Genomic DNA, 21,427 nt, shown 5'->3' with positions numbered 1-21,427 from the left:
AGTTCGCTACTTCTCCCCCATTAAGCCATTTGATCAGGGTAAATGTTTTGGAGGGAGTAATAAACCCCTTCTCCTCCCTCCTTCTCCCCCCCCCCCCCATCAAAGGGAAGAGAAAAACAAATGTTTAGAATAGAAAACAATTTATGAGAGAAAGGGAGGCCTTTTGTTTGCTTGTCCGCGAGCTGAAGGTCACCCACCACACAGAAGGCTGTTCGTTGAGCTATCAATCATTTAATAAAACCCAGTTAATCCAATTTCGGGTATGTGCATGTGTGTGTGGGGTGGGGGGACATTTGCCTTCTCTATCTCCGGGTTCTTCTCCAGCAAATCTGGGGTAGATGACAACGAAGTGCTCTCAGAGGTAATGCGTTGGTTGCTGTGAAAGCAGAGGGGTTAAAGCTTTAATTGAGGGTATCTCTGTTGGCTGTTGTAGCGCCTAACTGCTTAGGGTGGGAGATGCTGCTGCTGCTGCTCCTGCTGCTGCTGCAAGGCGTGTCTGGGGCTGAGCTCATGTGATGAAGAGAGGGAAAAACAACGGTGGGGGAGGAGGCATAGAGGTGGTGGCTTCTTTTTTTTTTTTTTTTTTAAAGGAGTTTGCAGAGAGCTTGTCGCCCTCATTCGCAGTCCCGACTCATCTCTAAGAGGCAGGTGAATCCAAGTGATTTGGGACAACGGTCCCTAAGGAGTCTGTCCTCCCTCTTCCCCAACCGACTGCTGGGAATCTCCGTGAGATTGGTGAAAAGCCGATCGGTGCGGTGTGTTGCGGCTGACCCGAGGAGAACCGCAGTGGAGCCATGGGCGCAGGGAGCTCGACAGTGACGGCGCAGCCGGGGTCGCCGCAGGATGCACCCGAGCCGGGAGCTGCAGGGGCCCCAGCGCTAGCGGAGCAGGAGAACAGCAGCCCCTCTTCGGAGGCTGCAGCCACAGCTGCAGCAGCTGCGCTGGAACCCCCGGTAGACCACGACACGAGCGCAGCCCCCGCTTCCCCCAAGGTAACGCGTCCTTCTCCCATCCTCGTCAGACTCCCTCCTTCTGCCCCCCCACCCATAAGGACGGGGGGTAAGGGGGGGGGCTCTACCAGTTCTGGGATGGGAGTCAGCTGCTGGGGGCTGGGGGCTGTGACCCTTATTTATTATTGCCGTCTGTCTGGGAAAACTTTGGCGCTTCCAGTAGTCTCTTAGCGAGCTAGAGGCAGAAAAAAGCCTGGCTAATTTCTCGCTATCCCATTGCCCCGGCGGCTAGTAGACACCCCCTCGAGTGGGTAGCTGGGCTAGGTCAGGCGGTACAGGCTTGTCTTGGATGCGCGGATGTAGTTGCTGAGCTGCCGGTGCTTCCTCCACCCCCCACATGCTGCTGCCACTGCCTGTGCCCTCAGCCCTCTCGATACTCCAGGAGTTAGATGCGGTACTTTTTTTCTTTTCTTTTTTCTTTTGTAAACCCTTTCTGTCTTACTCCCCCACCCCCGGAAGGGAAATAAAACCATTAGGTGAGACCGACCCTAGTCTAGAAGTTCTCTCCAGTCTCTGTGGTTCTGATAGGCGGGGATTTGAGAGCACTGGATACTCCCCACCCTCATTTCTCCTTGTATTTTTCGAGGGAAGATCTATGGGAAGAGCTCTTTCCTGCAGCCCAAACACACACTGCTGTTGGTACTCTGTCCTGCGACACTGCTCTCTGCTCTGCAGGCACTTCGTCTTCCTTATGCAGAGGATGCTTGCAGTGTAGTTGCTCCTTGCCAAGGAAAACCTGTGCAAGCTCGGTTTTTCGCAAAGGGGAAGAGCGGTTCTGGAATTGACAAGTTGCCCAAAGTGGGCGGCACCCCACCCATTTTCTCTCGGTTCATTGTCTTTGGACCTAGTTGGATAAATAAATAGCGACTTTGGAAGTTCTCACAGGATATATTTGTAGATTAATATATACTCAGTATGTATACTTTCTCTTGGGAAGATAACTTTAGTTGTAGATGCTTTAGAAGTACAATATTGATTACGCTACTCTGCTTCTGCTTGAAAAACGGAATTAGCTGATTTTGACCACTAGGGTTTTTTTTCCCCCCTTAAGGAATTGAACCTGTAAAAAATTTTCTAGTAAATGTGCATATTTCAGCAAGACAAATACTTGCACCTAGTTTTGAAGAGTGTTTGTGAACTCATTTCTGGATATTTAAACAATTGAAATATTCTAATTTAATGTTTAGTTTTAAAGAGAAAGAACAAAGCTTTACTGTCTTCAAATTTCTCTAGACTTTTTTTCCTTCACATTCGAGGCGTCATTTGATTTTGAATACAAGGATCAAGATTTTATTCCCTGGACTTCAACAAACTGAGCTTTTCTTTTAGGCTAGTTATTTCTTAGTTATTTTGCTGTGAGGGTGTTAACATGATTCATTTTGCCCTAATGCCTTAAAGAAATCCTTATACAAGCTACTAGTCTGTGACACAAAGCTGCATTCCTAGTAGCTAACAGGCAATGATAATAAAAGGTATATTAAGGTATGCATAGGATTTTTAAAAAAACAGTTTTTTTTTAAAAGGAATTGGATTTAAAAGAATGTTAATACAATTGAGGTCATGATAAATGGTAAAATATCTTTTTTAAAGAAAACATACCCTACAATTTTATGAGTCCAGTTATCACAATAAAAAGGAATTTAGGAATTAAGTAACTGTTAAAAAACTGTTAAAAAAACTTGACCATTAATTTTTTTGAAAGCGTCAAGTAGAATTTTGAGCTTATAGTTGAATTATGAATATGATTGTCTTCTTAAGTGCTTCTTTCTCAAGAATGGCCCACTCAGGCTTTTCTCCCTGCCCGGAATCTTGAAACACCCAAATTCTACAGATGGTTATACAGTGTGAACCAAAACTCTTGGTGCATGCCTTTGTGCATAGATTTTAAAAAAAGTTTTATTTTTAAAATACATGCATAGATGATTTTCAGCATTCACCCTTGCAAAACCTTGTTCCAAATTTTTTTTTTCCCTTCCTTCTCTTCACCTCTTCCCTCAAACAGCAAGTAATCCAATGTATGTTAAACATGTGCAATTCTTTTATACATATTTCTACAATTATGCTGCACAAGAAAAATCAGATAGAAAAAACAAGCAAACAACAACAAAAAGGGTAAAAATACTGTTGTGATCCACACTTAGTCCCTACAGTCCTCTCTCTGGATGGCTCTCTCCATCACATCTATTGGAACTGGATACCTAAGATTTAAGGGTTTAATGGCTTAGGATTGCACTAAGATTTTTGGGACACCTTCATATTTTTAAAGTGGTTTCTTAAAATGAAAAAAATATATAATTCATGAACTTGTTGACATATTTGGACAGTAGTTTGACAACCAATATAAATTTACCCCTTGGCTGATCTATATTATGGGAAAATATCCAGGTTTGGTTTTTTGTTTTTTTTTTTTTTCCCATTTAAATTACTCTCCAATTTCATGAATTGAATTTGTTTGGAGAACCAATCTGAGTGGGAAGAAACACAGTCCCAGACAACTGTCAGTTAATGGATGTTTTTTGACTCCAGCAGCTCTGAAAGACCTTGTACTAAAGCATGGGTTGGAGAATATGGGGTGCTTCAAGTAAGAGTGTTAGTGATATAGAAGCATCTTTATCAATGCAATCAGGAAGTTTTGAAGTATGGGAGAGGTGCTGTGAAATACCAAAGCTATTTTTAAAAGGAATCCAAGTTGAGTGACTTCAGGTTTCTTCATTCTGACATGTTTAACATTACAACTAGCATCAACTGAATCAAACATTTGGGGTCTGTTGAGATATCCTTAAATTCTGGTCCTCCTTTAATTTTATTTGGATACTGGTTAACCCAGGTTGGGGCTTCCCATAGTTCTTTGCTTCTGCTTTTGACCATTTAATTGCTCATTAGCACCTCTCTGTTTTTGGCAAAAGATATAAAAGAGAGAAAATTCCAATTAGTCTGTTATGTTCCATGTTGGCACATTTACTTAATTTTCTTTGTAGAAGATTGAAACCTATGAATAAAATAGACTTTGGGTATTTTTCTTGATTATTATCCTTGATGTTCATGTATCTGTCTCATTTGTATAGACAATAGCTAGTTAACCATACATAACTATTGAAATGTCTTAGTTCTATTCATTAGTTCAGTTTCAATTCTCTTCATTATCCAAATATTAAAAATAATATAAAAGATTTACAGATTCAAGTTGGCTTGAATTATATTTTGTCCTGTAATGTGTAGAGATGCTTAAGGGTGTGGTTGAACTTTTTCCTTGATAATTTTCTATTTTAAAATATTTTGATCTCATAATTTCATCCTTTTTTGTATGTGATTTGCTTATCCTGAATTTCATTGACTGAGTTAGACACAAACTATCAGACTATCCCATTTTTCCATTCCTATATTTAGCAATGTGTCAGTTGTGGTTTTCCATTTATTAGCTGTGCAACCTTAAGCTTCACTTCTGGCTTTCACTTTGGGCTGTTTCCTGATTTATAAAATGAAGATAAAATACTTGTAATATGTATTTTAACAAGGTTGTTGTGAGGAAATCGCCGTATATAATACAAGTTACTTATTTACATTTGACAGAAATTGCACCATTCTCTCCTTTGTGCTTTCTAGCTATTGAAGCAGCTGTGAAATAAAACCAATGTGATTGATTACTTTGGACTCTCTGCCTACAGGTGCTATCTGTGGTAAGGGAGATTTCTTGAATTTTCTATATATGGACTTTCCTAAAATTCTTTTTCAAAACAACAGTGTTTTAGTTAGATTTGCTCTGCAATTGTATTTCTTTTTTTTCAATTAGTAACTCACTGAAAGATATGCAAATTACTGTGTACACACTCTATCAAAAGATGATACAGTAATTACATTATCTAGTCTAGCAGGTTAAAGGGAATAAGACTTAAATGAGCAAATGATTTTAGTTGCCTCATCTTAGCACTTTAGTGAATACAAAGGACCTATTATTTTACCGTTTACACAGATGCATGGGTAGTTGTAAATTTTTTAAAAAAGAAACTTAATTCTTAATAATACTAGTCTGTGGCTGATTTCTAAGTTTAATACTCATATTTGATAGTCACTAGTCCTGGAGGATTAGATTAACTACTTAAAGTAACTCCTTTTAGAGTTACTTCTGGTTATTTCAAGTTACTCTAAGTCTCCTATCACATTTTGCTTTCAGATTCTTAAACAATTACTTAAAATTTTGTCACTAAGATCCTTGACCTATCTCTATCTCTCTACCCTTAAGATAATTAACTTTTAGAGTAAACTTAAAACAGGCCAAAGCTTTGCATCAGTATGAGACATTCTTTCCTCAGCTGGGGACAGGAAAGTAAGGAAAGAAGTTTGAACAGGGGGCCAGCCTAAACAGGCCACATATGTTTCCATTCCATTTCAGTAAACATGGCACCATTATTGGTTAGAAGTATTAGAAAATAACCATGAGACCAGGCCATATTCATCACAGTATCTGGCACATTTCCATGTACTTGGCAAATTCTTGATTGATTCAAGTCAAAACATTATCTTGGGACAGTAACCCAATTCTAGATGGGTTTAAATTTATACATTTATGTATATGTATATTGGAGTCTAGTAAAAAAAAAAAGGTCCTTGAGGTAAGGATGTCATTTCATTTTTTTTTTTTTTTTTTTTTTTTGTATTTGCAGGACCAGAGCACCTGATACCTAGAAAGTGGTGAACATATTTGTGAACTTTTAAAGTAAATGGATGAAAAATATAAACTAATTAGATCTAGATGTCATTCCCTCCATGATACTGATAATTGGTGATTAAAAGCCAATCTAATTTATGTTCTTCACCATGAATTTGCATGTAAACTTAAGTCAATTTCCATATCTGAAAAACAGACCTTTACAGAGTTGTTAATCACTTTAGTTTTGGAACCCCTATCTTAGTTCTGAAGTATCTTGGTTGCTAAATAATCACAAACTCACATAACCAGCCTCAGAAAAGCTCTTATTTCATAACACATCCAATTGGCGGCTCTAGGTTTCTTCTTGCCATATACTTCTTGGGAATACAAATTCTTCCTACTTTCTTGATCTGGAAAATGTAATAAATCAATACTACTTTTTTTTTTTTCCCCAAGAAAGGGTCAATCAAATGTTCTATGGCTTTATTCACTATTCTTGTGCCTTCCCAGGCCAAAACACCTTTCCCTTGGGCCATTTTTGTCCTAACTTGTATCATTCTTGTTTTTATATTTGTATCTTTAGCATTTGCAAAAACATGATACATAGTAATAACTATTTCATTCATATCTCAACTTGCCATTTTTAGTTAATTCATTTAAAAATATCAGGCAACCAAAAACTAACAAAGAAAAGTATTTCAAAAGATTTGTGACTTAAGTGGTGTGTGTACTTTCAGATCACAACCTCTTCATGCTTTAAGAGATAATCTTCATAAGTTGCTGTGGACAAGAAATCTAATTGCCCAGTGGCCAACCTTCTGCTAATGAGCATTGCTAAATTTAGCCAGTCTGTTCCTGTGACCATCTGTCACCAGATCTTTGCAGCTTGGTGGGATGTGCCACAACTTCTCCACTGGCACAGTCATCAAAAACCAAGGATGAGGAATGAGAGTGGTAGAAAAACAAACAATATAGTAAAATTTATTTTTGGATTTGGGGTGTGGAATGGAGTCATTTTAAGTCACATAAAAAAAAATCGGGTATTCATAAAACAGATTTATACAAGTATTACAAATTCTTAAATTATTTTTAATATGAAATTATTTTAAGTTCAAGATTAAAAAGCCACAGTTTTTAATTTACCTTTCGAGCTAAATACCTTTTGCTCATTTAGAGACTAAGAATTGAAAGAAACATTTTAAATAATTTTTCAACTTTGTAGAAGATGTGTTGAAAGGTTTAAATGAGAGATAGTATAGTTAATAGGGATCCTCAAACTACGGCCCGCGGGCCAGATGGGGAGCTGAGGACAATTATTCCGCTCACCCAGGGCTATGAAGTTTCTTTATTTAAAGGCCCACAAAACAAAGTTTTGCTTTTTACTATAGTCAGGCCCTCCAACAGTCTGCGGGACAATGAACTGGCCCCCTATTTAAAAAGTTTGAGGACCCCTGGATAGTATCATGGTTTTTTTGGATTTCACTTGATGTTTACCCTAATGATGTGCTTGAGGTTCAGTGCTCCAAATGATGAGATGGTTGTAGGCACCAAATATTGAGATTTAGGAGAGCAATTGGAACCAAATAATAGGGTTTGTCACCAAATGTTGGGGGTCAGTTATATGACAGATTACCAATCTTTGCAAAATCTTTGGCAAAAAAATACATTTATTTATGAGAAATTACAAATAAAATGAAGAGTTAAATTAGATACTAGGAATGACAAATATGAAATAGATTTGGTAGAGTATATGGTTAACAATGGAACTCACAATTAACCAGGAGAAAAGGAATATGCCATGAGAAAAGTATGCCCTTAGCTGGCAGACAAAATCCATAGAGGAGTTTAGCATTGTAAGAGTTAGCTATGAGAAAGGGAATATACTGTGAGGTTGGAATATGCCCTTAACTGGCAGGCTTAATCCATACAAGGATAGCACTCTAAACAAGTTAGCTAAAAGATATGAGATATGGGGTGAGGATGAGAGGAAAGTCACCATGAGGAATGGGAGAGGGGTGAAGAGAAAGACACTATGAGGGAGCATGCTGTGGTGTGCTAACCCAAAAGGGATTCAGAAAAGGTGGCAAGACCACAGACAGGTTTATAGGAGAAATGTAACCTTAGGTGTTTGATATAACTTGACTTTCTGAATAGATACAGTAAAGTAGGGTTATCCAAGACCTCCACAGAGGGTGCGTCTATAAGCTGAACTGATCCCTATCTGTGCACTTCCCTGTTTGTGTTAGGTTTTCTCTGCCACCTCTACCTAGAAACCCAAGATTTCATCACTGTGATCTTAAATATTTAATTATATCCGTAAGTGTTATGTATGTATGTGTATGTGTGCTCACCTGCCTGCCTCCTCACTTCACTTGTATGTACATATCTCCTGGCTTCACTATATGTATATATGTATAATTACAAAACAAATGATGATTTCATTTTGGATTTTCACCACTGTGTTATATAGTTTAAATGTATTTTGCTGATTAAAAAAACAGGCTCAGGGAGCAATTATTTACCCACTCATGCAGCTAGTAAGTACATGGAAAACCTGAGCTGCTTCTGATTCCAAGTTCATGCTACCCTGTCAATGGTTTATCATGTAGGCTTGAGTTATGGAGTTAAGATCTGACAAAGAAAAATGTAAATAATTATTGTGTCTCCTTCAGTAAAAGTACTCTTCCTTCAAAATCTTTTCTCCTTTTATAAGCCAGCTAGGTAGCACAGTGGATAGAAACCTGGAATTGATATTAAGAAGACCTAATTTTAAATCCTTTTTTTTTTAGATACTCACTAGATATGTGGTTTTAGGTAAGTCACTTAACTTGATTTCTACTTCAGTGTCTTCAACTGTAAAATGAGGATAACAATAGTACCTATATCCTAGTGTCATGGTGAAGATAAAAGTATGATATTTATAATTTAATATTAGGAAAATGTGAAATATTTGTAAAGTACTTTGCAAACCTTAAAGGGCTACATAAAGACTAGCTATTGTTATCATTGTTATTTTTCTGTGTGATTAAGTTTACTTTCTTAAAAGTATAATTTAATCTTACACATTTTAAAAAAGAAAATGGCATTTTGGAATTATTACAGATTGGCAGAAACTTAAATTATTAAGGGGAAAAAGGAGATTTTTTTTCCCCCATTTTTTACAATCAAGGGATATTTTAAATATAGGCCCTGTATACTTTTTTTTACTTTTTGACTTTTCAAATAAAGGTATTTTTAAATTAGTTATCTGGGGTGATTATGGGAAGAGAATCTGAGTGCCAGAAATTTCTTCCTAATCCTTGCCCTTCACAAAAATGGTATTATGAGGAAAGAGATAGCCACTCCTTAAGAAAACAATATCCTGAAACTCTTGGAATCTTTTCTTAAAATGGATGAACTATGCCTTTGAGCTGTGCCTAGAACTGCCTCGTTTTTACTTTAAAACACTTGATGTATTTTGTTTTCTTACTCTGTTGAAATGCGTCAGTTATCACCAAAAGATTATAGTTGAATGATTATCATCCTGTTTCTATTTCCAAATTAGGACAAATGTTTACTTTTGCAAAAGTGAAACAAAATCTTGAAGTTGTAATTCTGGCTATGCCTAATTCACTTCTGCTATCGTTTTTCAATCTTGTTTGATATGTAAATGTAATATCTCCATTCCATTTTGAAATTAAGTGGATAATCTTTCCTTATTCTATGCAGAAATGTGAAACTACAATAATTCTGAGTGGCAAGATCATTAGTAATCCATTTGTGCAATTAAGTTCATACTGTGTGTACTGGGCAAATAAAAAAAAAAGTCATTCTCTTGCTATTTCCTCTTTCTCCCTCACAGTTTACAATTTAGTTTTTGAATGCTGATTTCTAACAACTGGGAAAAGATAATAGAAAGGAATATCCTCTTAGTTCTTTTTATTCTAACTAATTGGGTGATTGTAACTTAAAAATAAATCCTAAACAAATGAATTTTTTTCATCTTGTTCCTCTGGGGGGAGGAGCTGTGACATCTTTATCGACTTAGAAATGGAACCTGCCACCTAGTAAGTACATCAGTTCCTATTAACCTGAATGGTTTTCCTTTTGTTGAATGCATAAATCAAATCATAATATCTAGTGAGATATAATTTATATTTAAGATATTGTGTTGAGGGTATAAATTCCTGATGAAATTACAATCTAGTTAAGGTAGAAAGTCACATTCTTAAAAAAGAAAAAAAAACGGGTTATGGCAATTAGATATGAAAACATGTTACAGGATTGCTTACCTAGCAACAAATATTTATTAATCCAGGGATTATCCAGTTCTGGAGATACAAAAAAATTAAAAAGATAAAAAAACCATCCTTGTTACTCAAGGAACATTGTAATGGGAAAGACAATTATAAATGACTATGTTCATATAAAATATATATAGTGTAAATAAGTATAATATGATCTGAGAGGAATGGAAGAGAATAGAAAACCTGGAAAAATTTTCTGTGGAAAGTAAGATTTGGACTAGTTAAGTCTTTTAAAATTTATTAAAGCTTTTTATTTTCAAAATATATGCATAGCTAATTTTCAACATTCATCCTTGCAAAATCTTTCATTCCAAATTTTTTCTCTCCCTTTCCACCACTACCTCCTCCAGATGGCAAGTAATCTAATATGTGTTAAACATGTACAATTCTTCTATACATATTTCCACAATTATCATGCTGCACAAGAAAAGTCATATTAAAAAGAAAAAAAATGAGAAGGAAAATGAAATGCAAGCAAACAACAATAAAAAAGTGAGGTTACTATATTGTGATCCACTCTCAGTCTCCCCTGTCCTTTCTCTGGGTGCAGATAGTTCTCTTCATCACAAGACCATTGGAACTGGCCTGAATCGCCTCTCTGTAGAGTCATGACTGTCAGAATTGATCATCATAAAATCTTATTGTCGTGTACAATGTTTTACTCATTTCACTTAGCATCAGTTCATGTAAGTCTCTCCAGGCCTCTCTGAAATCATTGTACTGATAGTTTCTAATAGAACAATAATATTCCATAATATTTATATATCATAACTTATTCAGCCATTCCCCAATAGATGGGCATCCACTTAGTTTCCAGTTTCTTGCCACTACAAAGAGGGTTGCCACAAATATTTTTGCACATGTGGGTTCTTTTCCCTGTTTTATGATCTCTTTGGAATACAGACTCAGTAGGAACACTAATGGATCAAAGAGTATGTACAATAGCCCTTTGGGCATAGTCCCAAATCACTCTCCAGAATGGTTGGATCATGGACTGGTTAAATCTTGTAGGAATTAGAAAAGTCAGAATATGAGGTGTGGGGGGTGGGGAAGAGAAGAAAGAACAGGCATGGGGTACAGCCAATACAAAGGGATATAATTTAGAAATAAAGTATTGTGGGCAAGGAGGTACAAGGAGGTCAAGGGAGTTGGAGTAGAGTGAAATAGAGTAAAATGGAAGAAAATGTTAGATGATTTTGTGATCCTGCCCAGCAAAAGAACCACTAGAGTTGAGTAGTAGGGTGGCATAGTAAGATCTGACTTTAAGGAAAATCAGTTTGTTAATTTGGTAGAGGTGGAGATCAGAATGTGAGGTTGGGTCAAAGAAGTCTTTACAAACATTAGAACTGAGTTGGATAATATAAGGAGAAAATAGGGACAGGCATTCCATTTCAGGTGAATAGAGTGGTATGAACAAAATAAAGTCCAGGCATATTTTCAGGCATTTTGGATAATTTTGATAATGGTGTGTTAAAAGTAATTTGGTGTCAGATTGTGGAAGACTAAGTAGCATTTTTCTGTAATCTGTGGTGAGTCATATGCTTTTGTTGTTTTATTTAGAGTGAGTTGTTCTTTAGGAAGATTCAACTTGTAGTTAGCCAGAAATTACTAGAATTGGGATTCTTAATCTAGATTTCAAGGAATTTGTGAACTTGGATGGGAAAAAAATTATCTTTTCACTCACCTCTAATGGAACTTAACGTTTCTTTCAGTTATGAAGGCTGCTCACAAATATTATTCTGAGATGGGTTTTATAGGCTTCACCAGATTGCAAAAGGGCTTCATAATATAAATTGCCTTTAGACTAGAAGAAACAGGCTGTCATGAGTCAGGTGTGAGGTATTAAGTATTTGCAAGTGCAAGACCTTTTTTTTAATTCAAGCTTGACTCTATTTTTCTATTTTTAAAATTTTTTTTAAAGAACAGAAAAAGAGGATGATATATGAAACTGCAAACCTATTATACAGCTTGCTTTTTCAAAAATTGTCAACATTTTGAAAAGTATACTCTTATCTGTTTAATTCTGAACTTTTTTCCCAATGTGCATTAAAAAAACCTTAATAACTTCTTTTTCTTTTTGACAACACTGTCATTTCTTTCCCTTTTCCCACCTAAGGTAATTTGCTACCACTCCAAAAATAATTTCATAAAAAAGTCAAATTCCAACAAACACCTATTTTATTATGTATCTGGGGACCATCACCCTTCCATGGTTATAATGGTTCATCATTGGTCATCTTGAGTCCTGGTTAATCTTTATTGATCAGAGTTCTTAATGCTTTCAAAGTTTTTCTTTATAATGTTATGATATCAAATAAGTTGTTCTGGTTCTGTTCACTTCATTCTGGATCGGGTCATACAAGTCTTCCCAGGATTCTCTGAAATCATTCTTTTTGTTATTTTTTACAGCAAATAATCCATTAATTACACTCATATACTATAATATATTCTGTCATTCTGTCATTCTAGAAGACTTTAAAAATCTTCCATCAACAATATCTTTCAAGTCCCTTGGGTTCTTGAAAGCAGAAATTTTTATGTCTGATCTACTTTTCCTGTATCTACTAAACTTCTCCATTTAACTACTTGATCCAGAGTCATAAGAATTCTTGAACTCTGTCAGCAGATTTTTTTGTTTGCTGGCCATATAACAAAATATTGTTCTGCCTTCAAAATTATAAAAGTCATAGAAAATGTAGGCTTTACACTCCTTTACCTCTAAAAAAGAAATATAAAATAGTAGAAAAGGCTGGAATCAAAAGATTTGATTTTAAATCATTCCTTTCTATTTCATTGTCTCTTTGTGCCTCACTTTCTTTATTTGGAAAGTGAAGAATTTGTACTAGATAATCTTGAGGTTTCTTTGAGCTTTAAGCTTCAATCTTCAGAAACAGTTTCGGTCCCACACACTTTACTTCATGCTTTTGGTAAACTTTTTCTAGGTAACTAAATTCTTGATTCAAGGAAGTCAACTGCCCAGTCATCCAAGTTTCCTCTTCTGACCATTGTTACTTCTTTGACAAATAACAACATAATCCTCAGCATTTTTTCTTTCATCCTTAGGATTGTTTTGCACTTGTGGAACTGATTCACACTAGTCTTCCTCCCACTTCACCCCCCACATATGAGTTACTTCAAAAATGCAGGACAGAGAAGCTGGACCAAAATGCAGGGCCAGTATATTTGAAGCAGGATTTTCTTCCTGAAGTTTCATTCTGAGAGCATTCTCAGATCCTTCCATATTTTGACTGCTCTTTATCCGTCTGGGACAAACAGTTGGATGATTCTTTGTTTTCAAAGATATTTCCTTCTGATAAGCATTGTTTAAATGCAAAATTTAAGTGTCATTCTTTTTTGATTTTTTTTTTTTCCTGATTGATTTTCCTTTGCAGTTATGGCTTTTAGTTATTTGCAAACTACTCTGGCCTCTAAAAAAACACTACTATTATTGACTCGAGCTAGCTTAGTCTTTGATTTGCCAATATGGCCAAATCTGTGCTATTATTTCCCTATTTTAGTGACCATATTACATTTCGTTAGTATATACTAAAAATACTTTCCATAGTTTTCTACGTAAAAATAGCAGAAGAAACTGGTTCAAAATAGTTTATTATATCTTTCAGGTCGTAAGCGATTATAGAAATCTATGATTCATAATGATGTTACCTCATTGGTATAATGGTTTAAAAGATAGGTTTTCTTTTCACGAAGCAAATTATAATTGTTGAAAATACTATAAAAATTTCCAAATGTAATCTAACCTCTGATTTAATTCTGGGTTCAGTTCACTTTATATCTATAAGCCTTGTCCAAGACTGGAACACTCATTAATTCATTGGGTTAGCCACACTGGCCCTATGTACCATAATCTAGGCCTAGACAATCAGTATTCTTTGTCTATTTGATTTTCACCCCTTCACCCTTCCCCATAATTAGCTATAATTCCTTAGTCTAAGGTGTGATAGAATCACCACAATGTCTTACACAAACTAAAGACTTACATAAACTCTTCCTTTTGGATTATGCACAGGACATCTTCAATTTGTCTCCTTATTTTCTACCTCTTTATATTTATATTTATAGTATTTTTATACATTAAATTGAAAGCTCAAATATACAAGGAAGAAAAACATGTTGGATGTGATACAGTGTTCAAGATTTGGAGAGATCACTTTTTAAAAGAAATCTTAAGGGGAACAATATTAAGCAATTAGGGTAAATAATGAGTTTTCATCTCTTTGCTCCCTCTCCCCCCCCAAAAAAAAACCAAACTGTGACAGAACCATATGCTTAATTTTTCATCTGTATTTGAGAATAATTTGCACACACATTTCCTTTATGAAAACATAAGAAAGGCAGTATATATTAAGGTACATCTTTAGTGTAGTACTTGATTTGAAAGGTAGATCTAATTTGTTTGCTAATAATTTAAGATTCTTTGAGAAATAGTTTTGGACAAAGATCCTTAGAAAACATTAGGTATGATTTATATATTAAAGGAGTTTATAATGAAATACTTAAAAATTCAAATTAAGGGACTGGTAGAAAATTGGATTTTAATCCATGAAGAATAACAGAAAACTGAAAAAGTTCAAACTCTTTTAATACTGTTTTTAATGGCGCTAGAAATAATAACATTTAATCTGTATAATCAATCAGAAATTTTAAAATGGAAAAATACTATTTTTATTGCCCTTCCCAACTATTCTCTTTAAATTCAGAGTAAATGACTTAAAAAAAAGTTTTAAAGTTACGTTTTAAAATCAAATCTGCCTTATCTTCCTCTGCTTTAGCCTTCCACTCCCATTGAGAAAGCAAGAAAAACAAAACCCCAGTTACAAATATGTATAGTCAAGTAAAAGAAATTCCATGTCCAAAAATACTTATAACCAAATTGTATTCTGAATCTTTCACCTCTATGTCAAGAAGTGAGTAGAATATTTTGTAGTGAATGCTCAGGTATTTTGGTTGGTTGGTAGTGTTGATCAGAATTGTTAAGTCTTAAGTTATTTGTCATTAAAACTTTTTTTTTGGAGGCAGTCAAATGTAAGTAACTTGTCCAGGATCATACAACTAGTGAGTATCCGAGAGAGTATCATTTATTCCATTTCATATAAACATTTAAACTTAAACTTTATTTAAACATCTTCTATTCATTGTGTTACATAATTGCCCCGACCATGTTGAGATTTTGGGGGTTTTTGCTTGTTAGTTTTAGAAATTGTTTTGTTTCCATTTCCAGGTTGAAACCATCCTCTTTAACATTTGTTGTTGTTTAATTAGTTTCAGTTGTGTCCAGCTCTTTGTGATCTCGTTTAGGGTTTTGTTGGCCACAATCCTGGATTGATTTGCCATTTCCTTCTCCAGCTCATTTTATAGATAAAGAAACTGAGTTCTTTCTCTATGATTCCCCATATCTAGCAGAAATTACATTTTCATCAAAGAACCTTGCTGCAAAGTTTATAAAAATTCTTTCATTTAGCTGCACTGATTTTGTTTCTTCACCAACATTCTAATTTTATGTAACAAAATTATCCATTTTATAAAACTCTTCTATGATCCTTTATTCCTTGTTTAGGAATGAACTCTTAGCCTTTGTCAGGCAATTTCTTCCATGCTCCCTTAATTTGTTTATAATATCATCCTTTTTTGTCTAAGTCTTTAACCCATTTTGAATTATCTTGGTATATTGTGTGGGATCTTGTCTCTAGTTTCCGCCAGATTGCTTTCACAAATTAACTAATAGTTATGACATACCATTGAATTTTATTAAATTCATTTGTCACTTTGGATTTACATTTTTTTTTAAGGAAAAAGCTTAACTGTATCTTTTAAAAAAGTTATTGTAATTTAATGTGTAAAAGTTTCCTTTTGATATATTTGATTGTCATATTTTGGATTCGTTTTAAATATGCCAATATTTTCCATAACTTACTCTCAATCTTACTAATATAGGGTAACGTTTTGTCATTTCCTTAGAATGATTACACTATGACCACTATGACCTTTGGGTGAAAATGTAGAGGTTTTATGTTTAGTACTAACATTATGAAGCACTTAATTTGTGACTCTACAAAGAATTTTCTGTCCTAGAAACAGAAGTAAATAATATCCTTGTGATAGGCAAAAGAGACCAACAATTTTATCTGAATTTGCAATAAAGTGTGGCCTGAGATTTCAGGCCATTTGTGGAGCTGTGCCTGATAAACAATCTCCCCATGATGGAGAGGAATGCAAAGAATTCTTAAGTGTTCATGGAAGTAGGTCATAGTTTAAAGTATTGCTTTTGTGGAAGTAAGTTTCTCAAGATATTTTATGATCCCTGAAGCTGCTTATTATCTCTCACCTAGGATGCTGGATTATTAAGTTAAATAGAGTTATTGAATTAGGGTTCTGGTTGTTTGGCTCATAATTTTTAAACTCATCATCCCATCTTCCCTGGAGAATAATAGATTTTGTTGTTCCCACACCACACACCTCTTTTAATTAAAAAAAAAAAGCATCCTTCTTAGTGTAAAATTTATTTTAAATTGTTTTGAAATGAACATATATTATTTCTAATGGATTAGAAATGTTCATAATAGAAAAGTGATAGATCCTATAAAGTTGAAAATCTAAAAAATAACTCTTATATTCATGTAATTAATTTACTGACAGCACTTACTATGTTTTCATATCTTATTTTTTAGCTATCATATTGGAAAAATAGCTTAAGCTTACAATAAATATTTTTTAAAATCTGGGAATTTCTCTTGTTACAATGAAATTGTTATTGAAGTAATGTTGTAAAATACTTATTTTAGTGTTCATTTTTCAAGCACAGTTCATCCTTAATTGTACATATTTATTATTAATTATGTCCTGAAATTGGTAAATGTAAAATTGTCATATCTTGTGTACAGTAAACATGAGATAGAGAAGTGAAGAATGCATCCAAACAATTGAGGGAAAATATCCTGCTTTGGAATGAAATTGTTTGGTAGTTGAAAGAAAAAGTATTTTCACTGGTTGAGTAATTCAGACAATTGCCTCACATATATACTTGTTTGTGTCTGGAGATCCAGCCAAAGAGCTCTTTCTAGCACTTCATTATTTCAGCTTAGAGCTAAACATCCCAGCACAAACCATGTTGTGCCTTGAAATGTTCATTTAACCATATTTTCTGGAGCTCGGAACAATTGGACTACTGTGAAATTAAATGCTGAAAATGACCGGGTTCCTCTAATCCTTTCCAGATCCCTCAAGGAAGACTAGTAGTATTGTCACTATATGTGAACTCTCCGGAAGATCAGGGAAAGGGCAGAAAGGACTTTCTTGAATGGAGTTGCACATTTTTCTTTAGACCAATAGCAGTAAAAGGGAAATGTCACCCATTCGTTGCTTTTTTTGGTCACAAAATAGGAAAAATTCGCACATCTTATGATTCCTCTGATCTGACCGGCTGACTTCTTTCATTACTGGATAAGACACAGAGAAGAAGAATGATTTCTCTCCTTAAGTCACATTTCTGAATCTAATTACTAGACAAGCTAAAACTGTTCTGTGTAAGGGAATAAAAGAAACTTTCACAGTGGGTTGCCTGAATACACAAATTTAATATAATTGGCGAGGGCTAGTAATCTGTAAAAGACTAGAGGCATCAAGTTCTGTCAAGGAAACTATGTTTTAGGAAGGTATTAAGGAAATATATTTTGTATTTGGAAATGTACATTTAAATTGAAATTGTATGTAGCTATTTCCTGATTCTTAGCAAAAATAATTTGGTTGATTTTTAGCTAATGAACAATTTCTATAGTATAATAATCCCAAAAGTTGTATTCTTATTTAGAAAATCTTGAAAATAGTCACACACCAATGATTTAGGTCATTAGAGTTAGATGGCTCAGTGAATAGAATGCTGGGCCTAGAGTTGGGTTTTTCTGAATTAAAATCTGGTATCACATCAAGTCCTCTGACTTTGGGATCTTATCACTACTATTTCATGCGGAAATCTGAAGAAGTACAAACTGTCTCTAACATTATGGATACTGAAGCACCAAATCAAAAATGACACCTTAATGAAGGAAGCAACTATCAATTGAAGATAGTCTTCCAAAAAAGTCCAATCCCATGCACAGTATGTCATATTTTACTGAAATTCTTTTTTCCTCCCAAACAAAAATTAGGGAGTCATAAAAGTGTCCCTTTTCCAGGATTTCATAATACCCTTTTGACTCCTGTTGTATGCATCAGGTAGTATGTGACTTAAATTAAAGAAATGTTTTCCATTTCTTTCCTTTGCTTTAATAACTCCTTTCTCTGAAGTGATGCTAAGTGAAATGAGCAGAATCAGGAGATCATCATACACTTCATCAACAGTACTATATGATGATCAATTCTGATGGACTTGGCTCTTCAATGAGAGGATCCAAATCAGTTCCAATTGATCTGTAGTGAACAGAACCAGCTACACCCAGAGAAAGAACACTGGGAAATGAGTATGGACCACAACATAACATTTCCATTCTTTCTATTATTGTTTGCTTGCATTTTTGTATTTTCTTCTCAGGTTATTTTTACCTTCTTTCTCAATCTGATCTTTCTTGTGAAACAAGATAACTGTATAAATATGTATACATATATTGTATTTAATATATATTTTAACATATTTAACATGTATGGGACTACCTGCCATCTAGGGGAGGGGGTGGAGGGAAGGAGGGGAAAAGTTGAAACAAGTTTTTGCAAGGGTCAATGTTGAAAAATTACCCATACATATATTGTATATAATAATTTAAAAATAACTTTTACCCATGTTGAAGTCAAGTTCTACATTTTCTTTTCCATCTGATGCATTTATTTCTTATCAGAATGAACCTTCCACAGCTTTGCTTGCTTATACTATTTTTTAAAAATATCCTTTTCAAGGGAAAGGATAAAAATCAATTAATGAGAAAAGTAGAATCACAATAAATTATAGCTTTTAAAGGTATACAAAGAGATTATTCAAATCCAACAGCTAATAATCATTCATTATGGCATTTACACTGATTAACCATTATAATCATCTGTTCCCTTATTTCTGTGTGGTCAAATTGTTGACAAACTAAAGAATTTAATGTTTACTTAGTCATTTGACAGCTGTCTGCTCAATTTTCTCATTTGTAAAATAGGGATAATAATGTCATAAACCTCTCTGGGTAGTTGTGAGGAATAAATGAGACACTATTTCTAAAGTGCTTTACAAATTTGATAACATATTTTTAATAGCTTTTTATTTACAAGATATATGCATGGATAATTTTTCAGCATTGACAATTGCAAAATCTTTTGTTCCAATTTTTCCCCTCCTTCCTCCCCTCCCCCAGATGGCAGTTTGACCAATACATGTTAAATATATTAAAGTATAAGTTAAATATAGTATATGTATACATGTCCATACAGTTATTTTGCTGTACAAAGAATCAGACTTTGAAATAGTGTACAGTTAACCTGTGAAGGAAATCAAAAATGCAAGCAGACAAAAACAAAGGGATTGGGAATACTATGATAGGATAACATATGTTTTGGAAAATAAAAAGCTATTAAAAAAAAAAGGAAAAAAGGAATATGGCTTTGGATGGCACATATTTAACTGCTTTCAGACTTGCTTGTTTTAGGGAAGAGAGAAGAAAGGCAGGGAAGGAGAAAAATTTGGAACACAAAGTCTTACACAAAAATGAATGTTGAAAACTATCCTGTACTTGAAAAAATAAATTAAAAACTTAACATTCACCCTTGCAAAACCTTGTGTTCCAAAATTTAGTAATCCAAAAGAGGTTAAATATATTGTCACATTTATTATTTATTATACAAGAAAAAATCAAATCAAAAAGGAAGAAAATGAGAAAGAAAAAACAAGCAAGCAAATAATAACAACAACAAAGGTAAAATGCTATGTTGTTACTATGTCCCATAGTCCCGTCTCTGGATGCAGATGGCCATCTCCATCACAAGTCTATTGGAATTGGTCTGAATTACCTTTCAATAATACTTTTTAAAAAATAGTCAATAAAGAAAGGTGCAAAGTATAGGAAAATGATAGAGAAAATTGACAGTTAATTAATGTTTTAATGGAAAATATAATAATAAATGTTGGAAGGGATGTGGGAAACTGAAGTGCTAATACATTGTTGGTGGAGTTGTGAACTGATCCAGCTATTCTGGAGAGCAATTTGGCACTGTGTCCAAAGGGCTATAAAACTGTGCATAGCCTTTGATCCCATGGCGATCATAAAAGAGGTAAAAGTTTATAGCAAAATATTTGTAAAGGCTCTTTTTTGTTGTGACAAGGAATTGGAAATTGAGAGGATATCCATCAATTGGGGAATAGATAAATTATGGCATATGAACATAATAGAATATTATTGTTGCATAAGAAATGATGAGCATACTGATTTGGAAAGACATGAATTGATGCTGAGTGACAGAATCAGGAGAACATTGTATACAATAACAGTAAGATTATATGATCAACTATGATAGATTTGGCTCTTTTCAGCAATACAGTAATCCAAGACAATTCCATTAGAATTTGGATACAAAATTCCATCTTCATCCAGAGAGAGAACTATGGAAACTGAATACAGATTGAAACATACTATTTTCATGTTTGTCTGTTTGTTTGCTTGTTTTCTTTTCCCTGCATTTTTTCCCCCTTTGTTCTGATTTTTTTTTGCAACATGACTAATATAGAAATACATATAAAATGATTATATATGTATAACCTATATCTGATTGCCTGCTCTCTGGGGAAGGGGGAGATAAGGGAGAGAGGGAGAAAAAAAAATTTGGAACTCAAAATCTTGCAAAAATGTTGAAAACTATATTTACATGTAATTAGAAAAATTTAATTGAAAATATTAAAATATTAAATTAAATTGAAATTGAAAAAAAACAAAGTAATTGGCAAAATATATTTTTTAATTTAGAAGACTTTGTAGGCTTATAAATAATATAAATCTATGTAAATGTTAATATAAAACTACGTTCATTCCTCACCAAAAAGTAAAACAAAACAGATTCACACATTGGCAATGGCTAAAAAAATGTGTTTCCTTATCTCTAGTTCATCACCTTTTTGCCAAGAAGTGTGGAAGTGTGTTAAATACATATTCAATCTCTCTGTCTCTCCCTCTCTCCGCTTCCTTTTTTCTACTTTTTAAATTCTTTCTCCCTGTCTTTTTCTCTATGTCATTATCTCTGTCTCTTTGTCTTTCCCTCTTTTTTGGACATCTATATGATGAAAAGGATAGAATATTGGGCCTGGAGTCAGGAACACATCTTCCTACATATAAATCCCATCTCAGACATTTCCTGGCTGTGTGACCTTGGACAAGTCACTTAATTGCCTCCATTTCCTCATTTGCAAAATGAGCTGGAGAAAGGAAATGGCTCTAGCTTTGTCAAGAAAACCCCAGTGAGGTCATAAAGGAATGGGACATGACTAAACAACAACTTAATTG

General features: G+C 34.3%; 1 protein-coding gene across 1 annotated transcript in view; it reads left to right on the top strand.

Moving 5' to 3' along the window:
• Window positions 1–590: 590 nt before the first annotated feature.
• The window catches only part of AKAP12 (A-kinase anchoring protein 12), a 116,457-nt gene continuing 95,620 nt past the window's right edge, over window positions 591–21,427 (top strand). Inside the window, exon 1 of the mRNA XM_023503270.2 lies at window positions 591–992. Within this exon, the coding sequence (XP_023359038.1) occupies window positions 795–992 (198 nt within the window). The 5' untranslated portion in view covers window positions 591–794. The remainder of the gene's footprint in view (window positions 993–21,427) is intronic.

The sequence above is a fragment of the Sarcophilus harrisii genome, chromosome 4 (assembly GCF_902635505.1).
Source record: "Sarcophilus harrisii chromosome 4, mSarHar1.11, whole genome shotgun sequence".
NCBI classification, from domain to species: domain Eukaryota; kingdom Metazoa; phylum Chordata; class Mammalia; order Dasyuromorphia; family Dasyuridae; genus Sarcophilus; species Sarcophilus harrisii.
The sequence above is the reverse complement of the archived record's forward strand: the minus strand, read 5'-3'. Positions and strand labels throughout refer to the sequence as shown.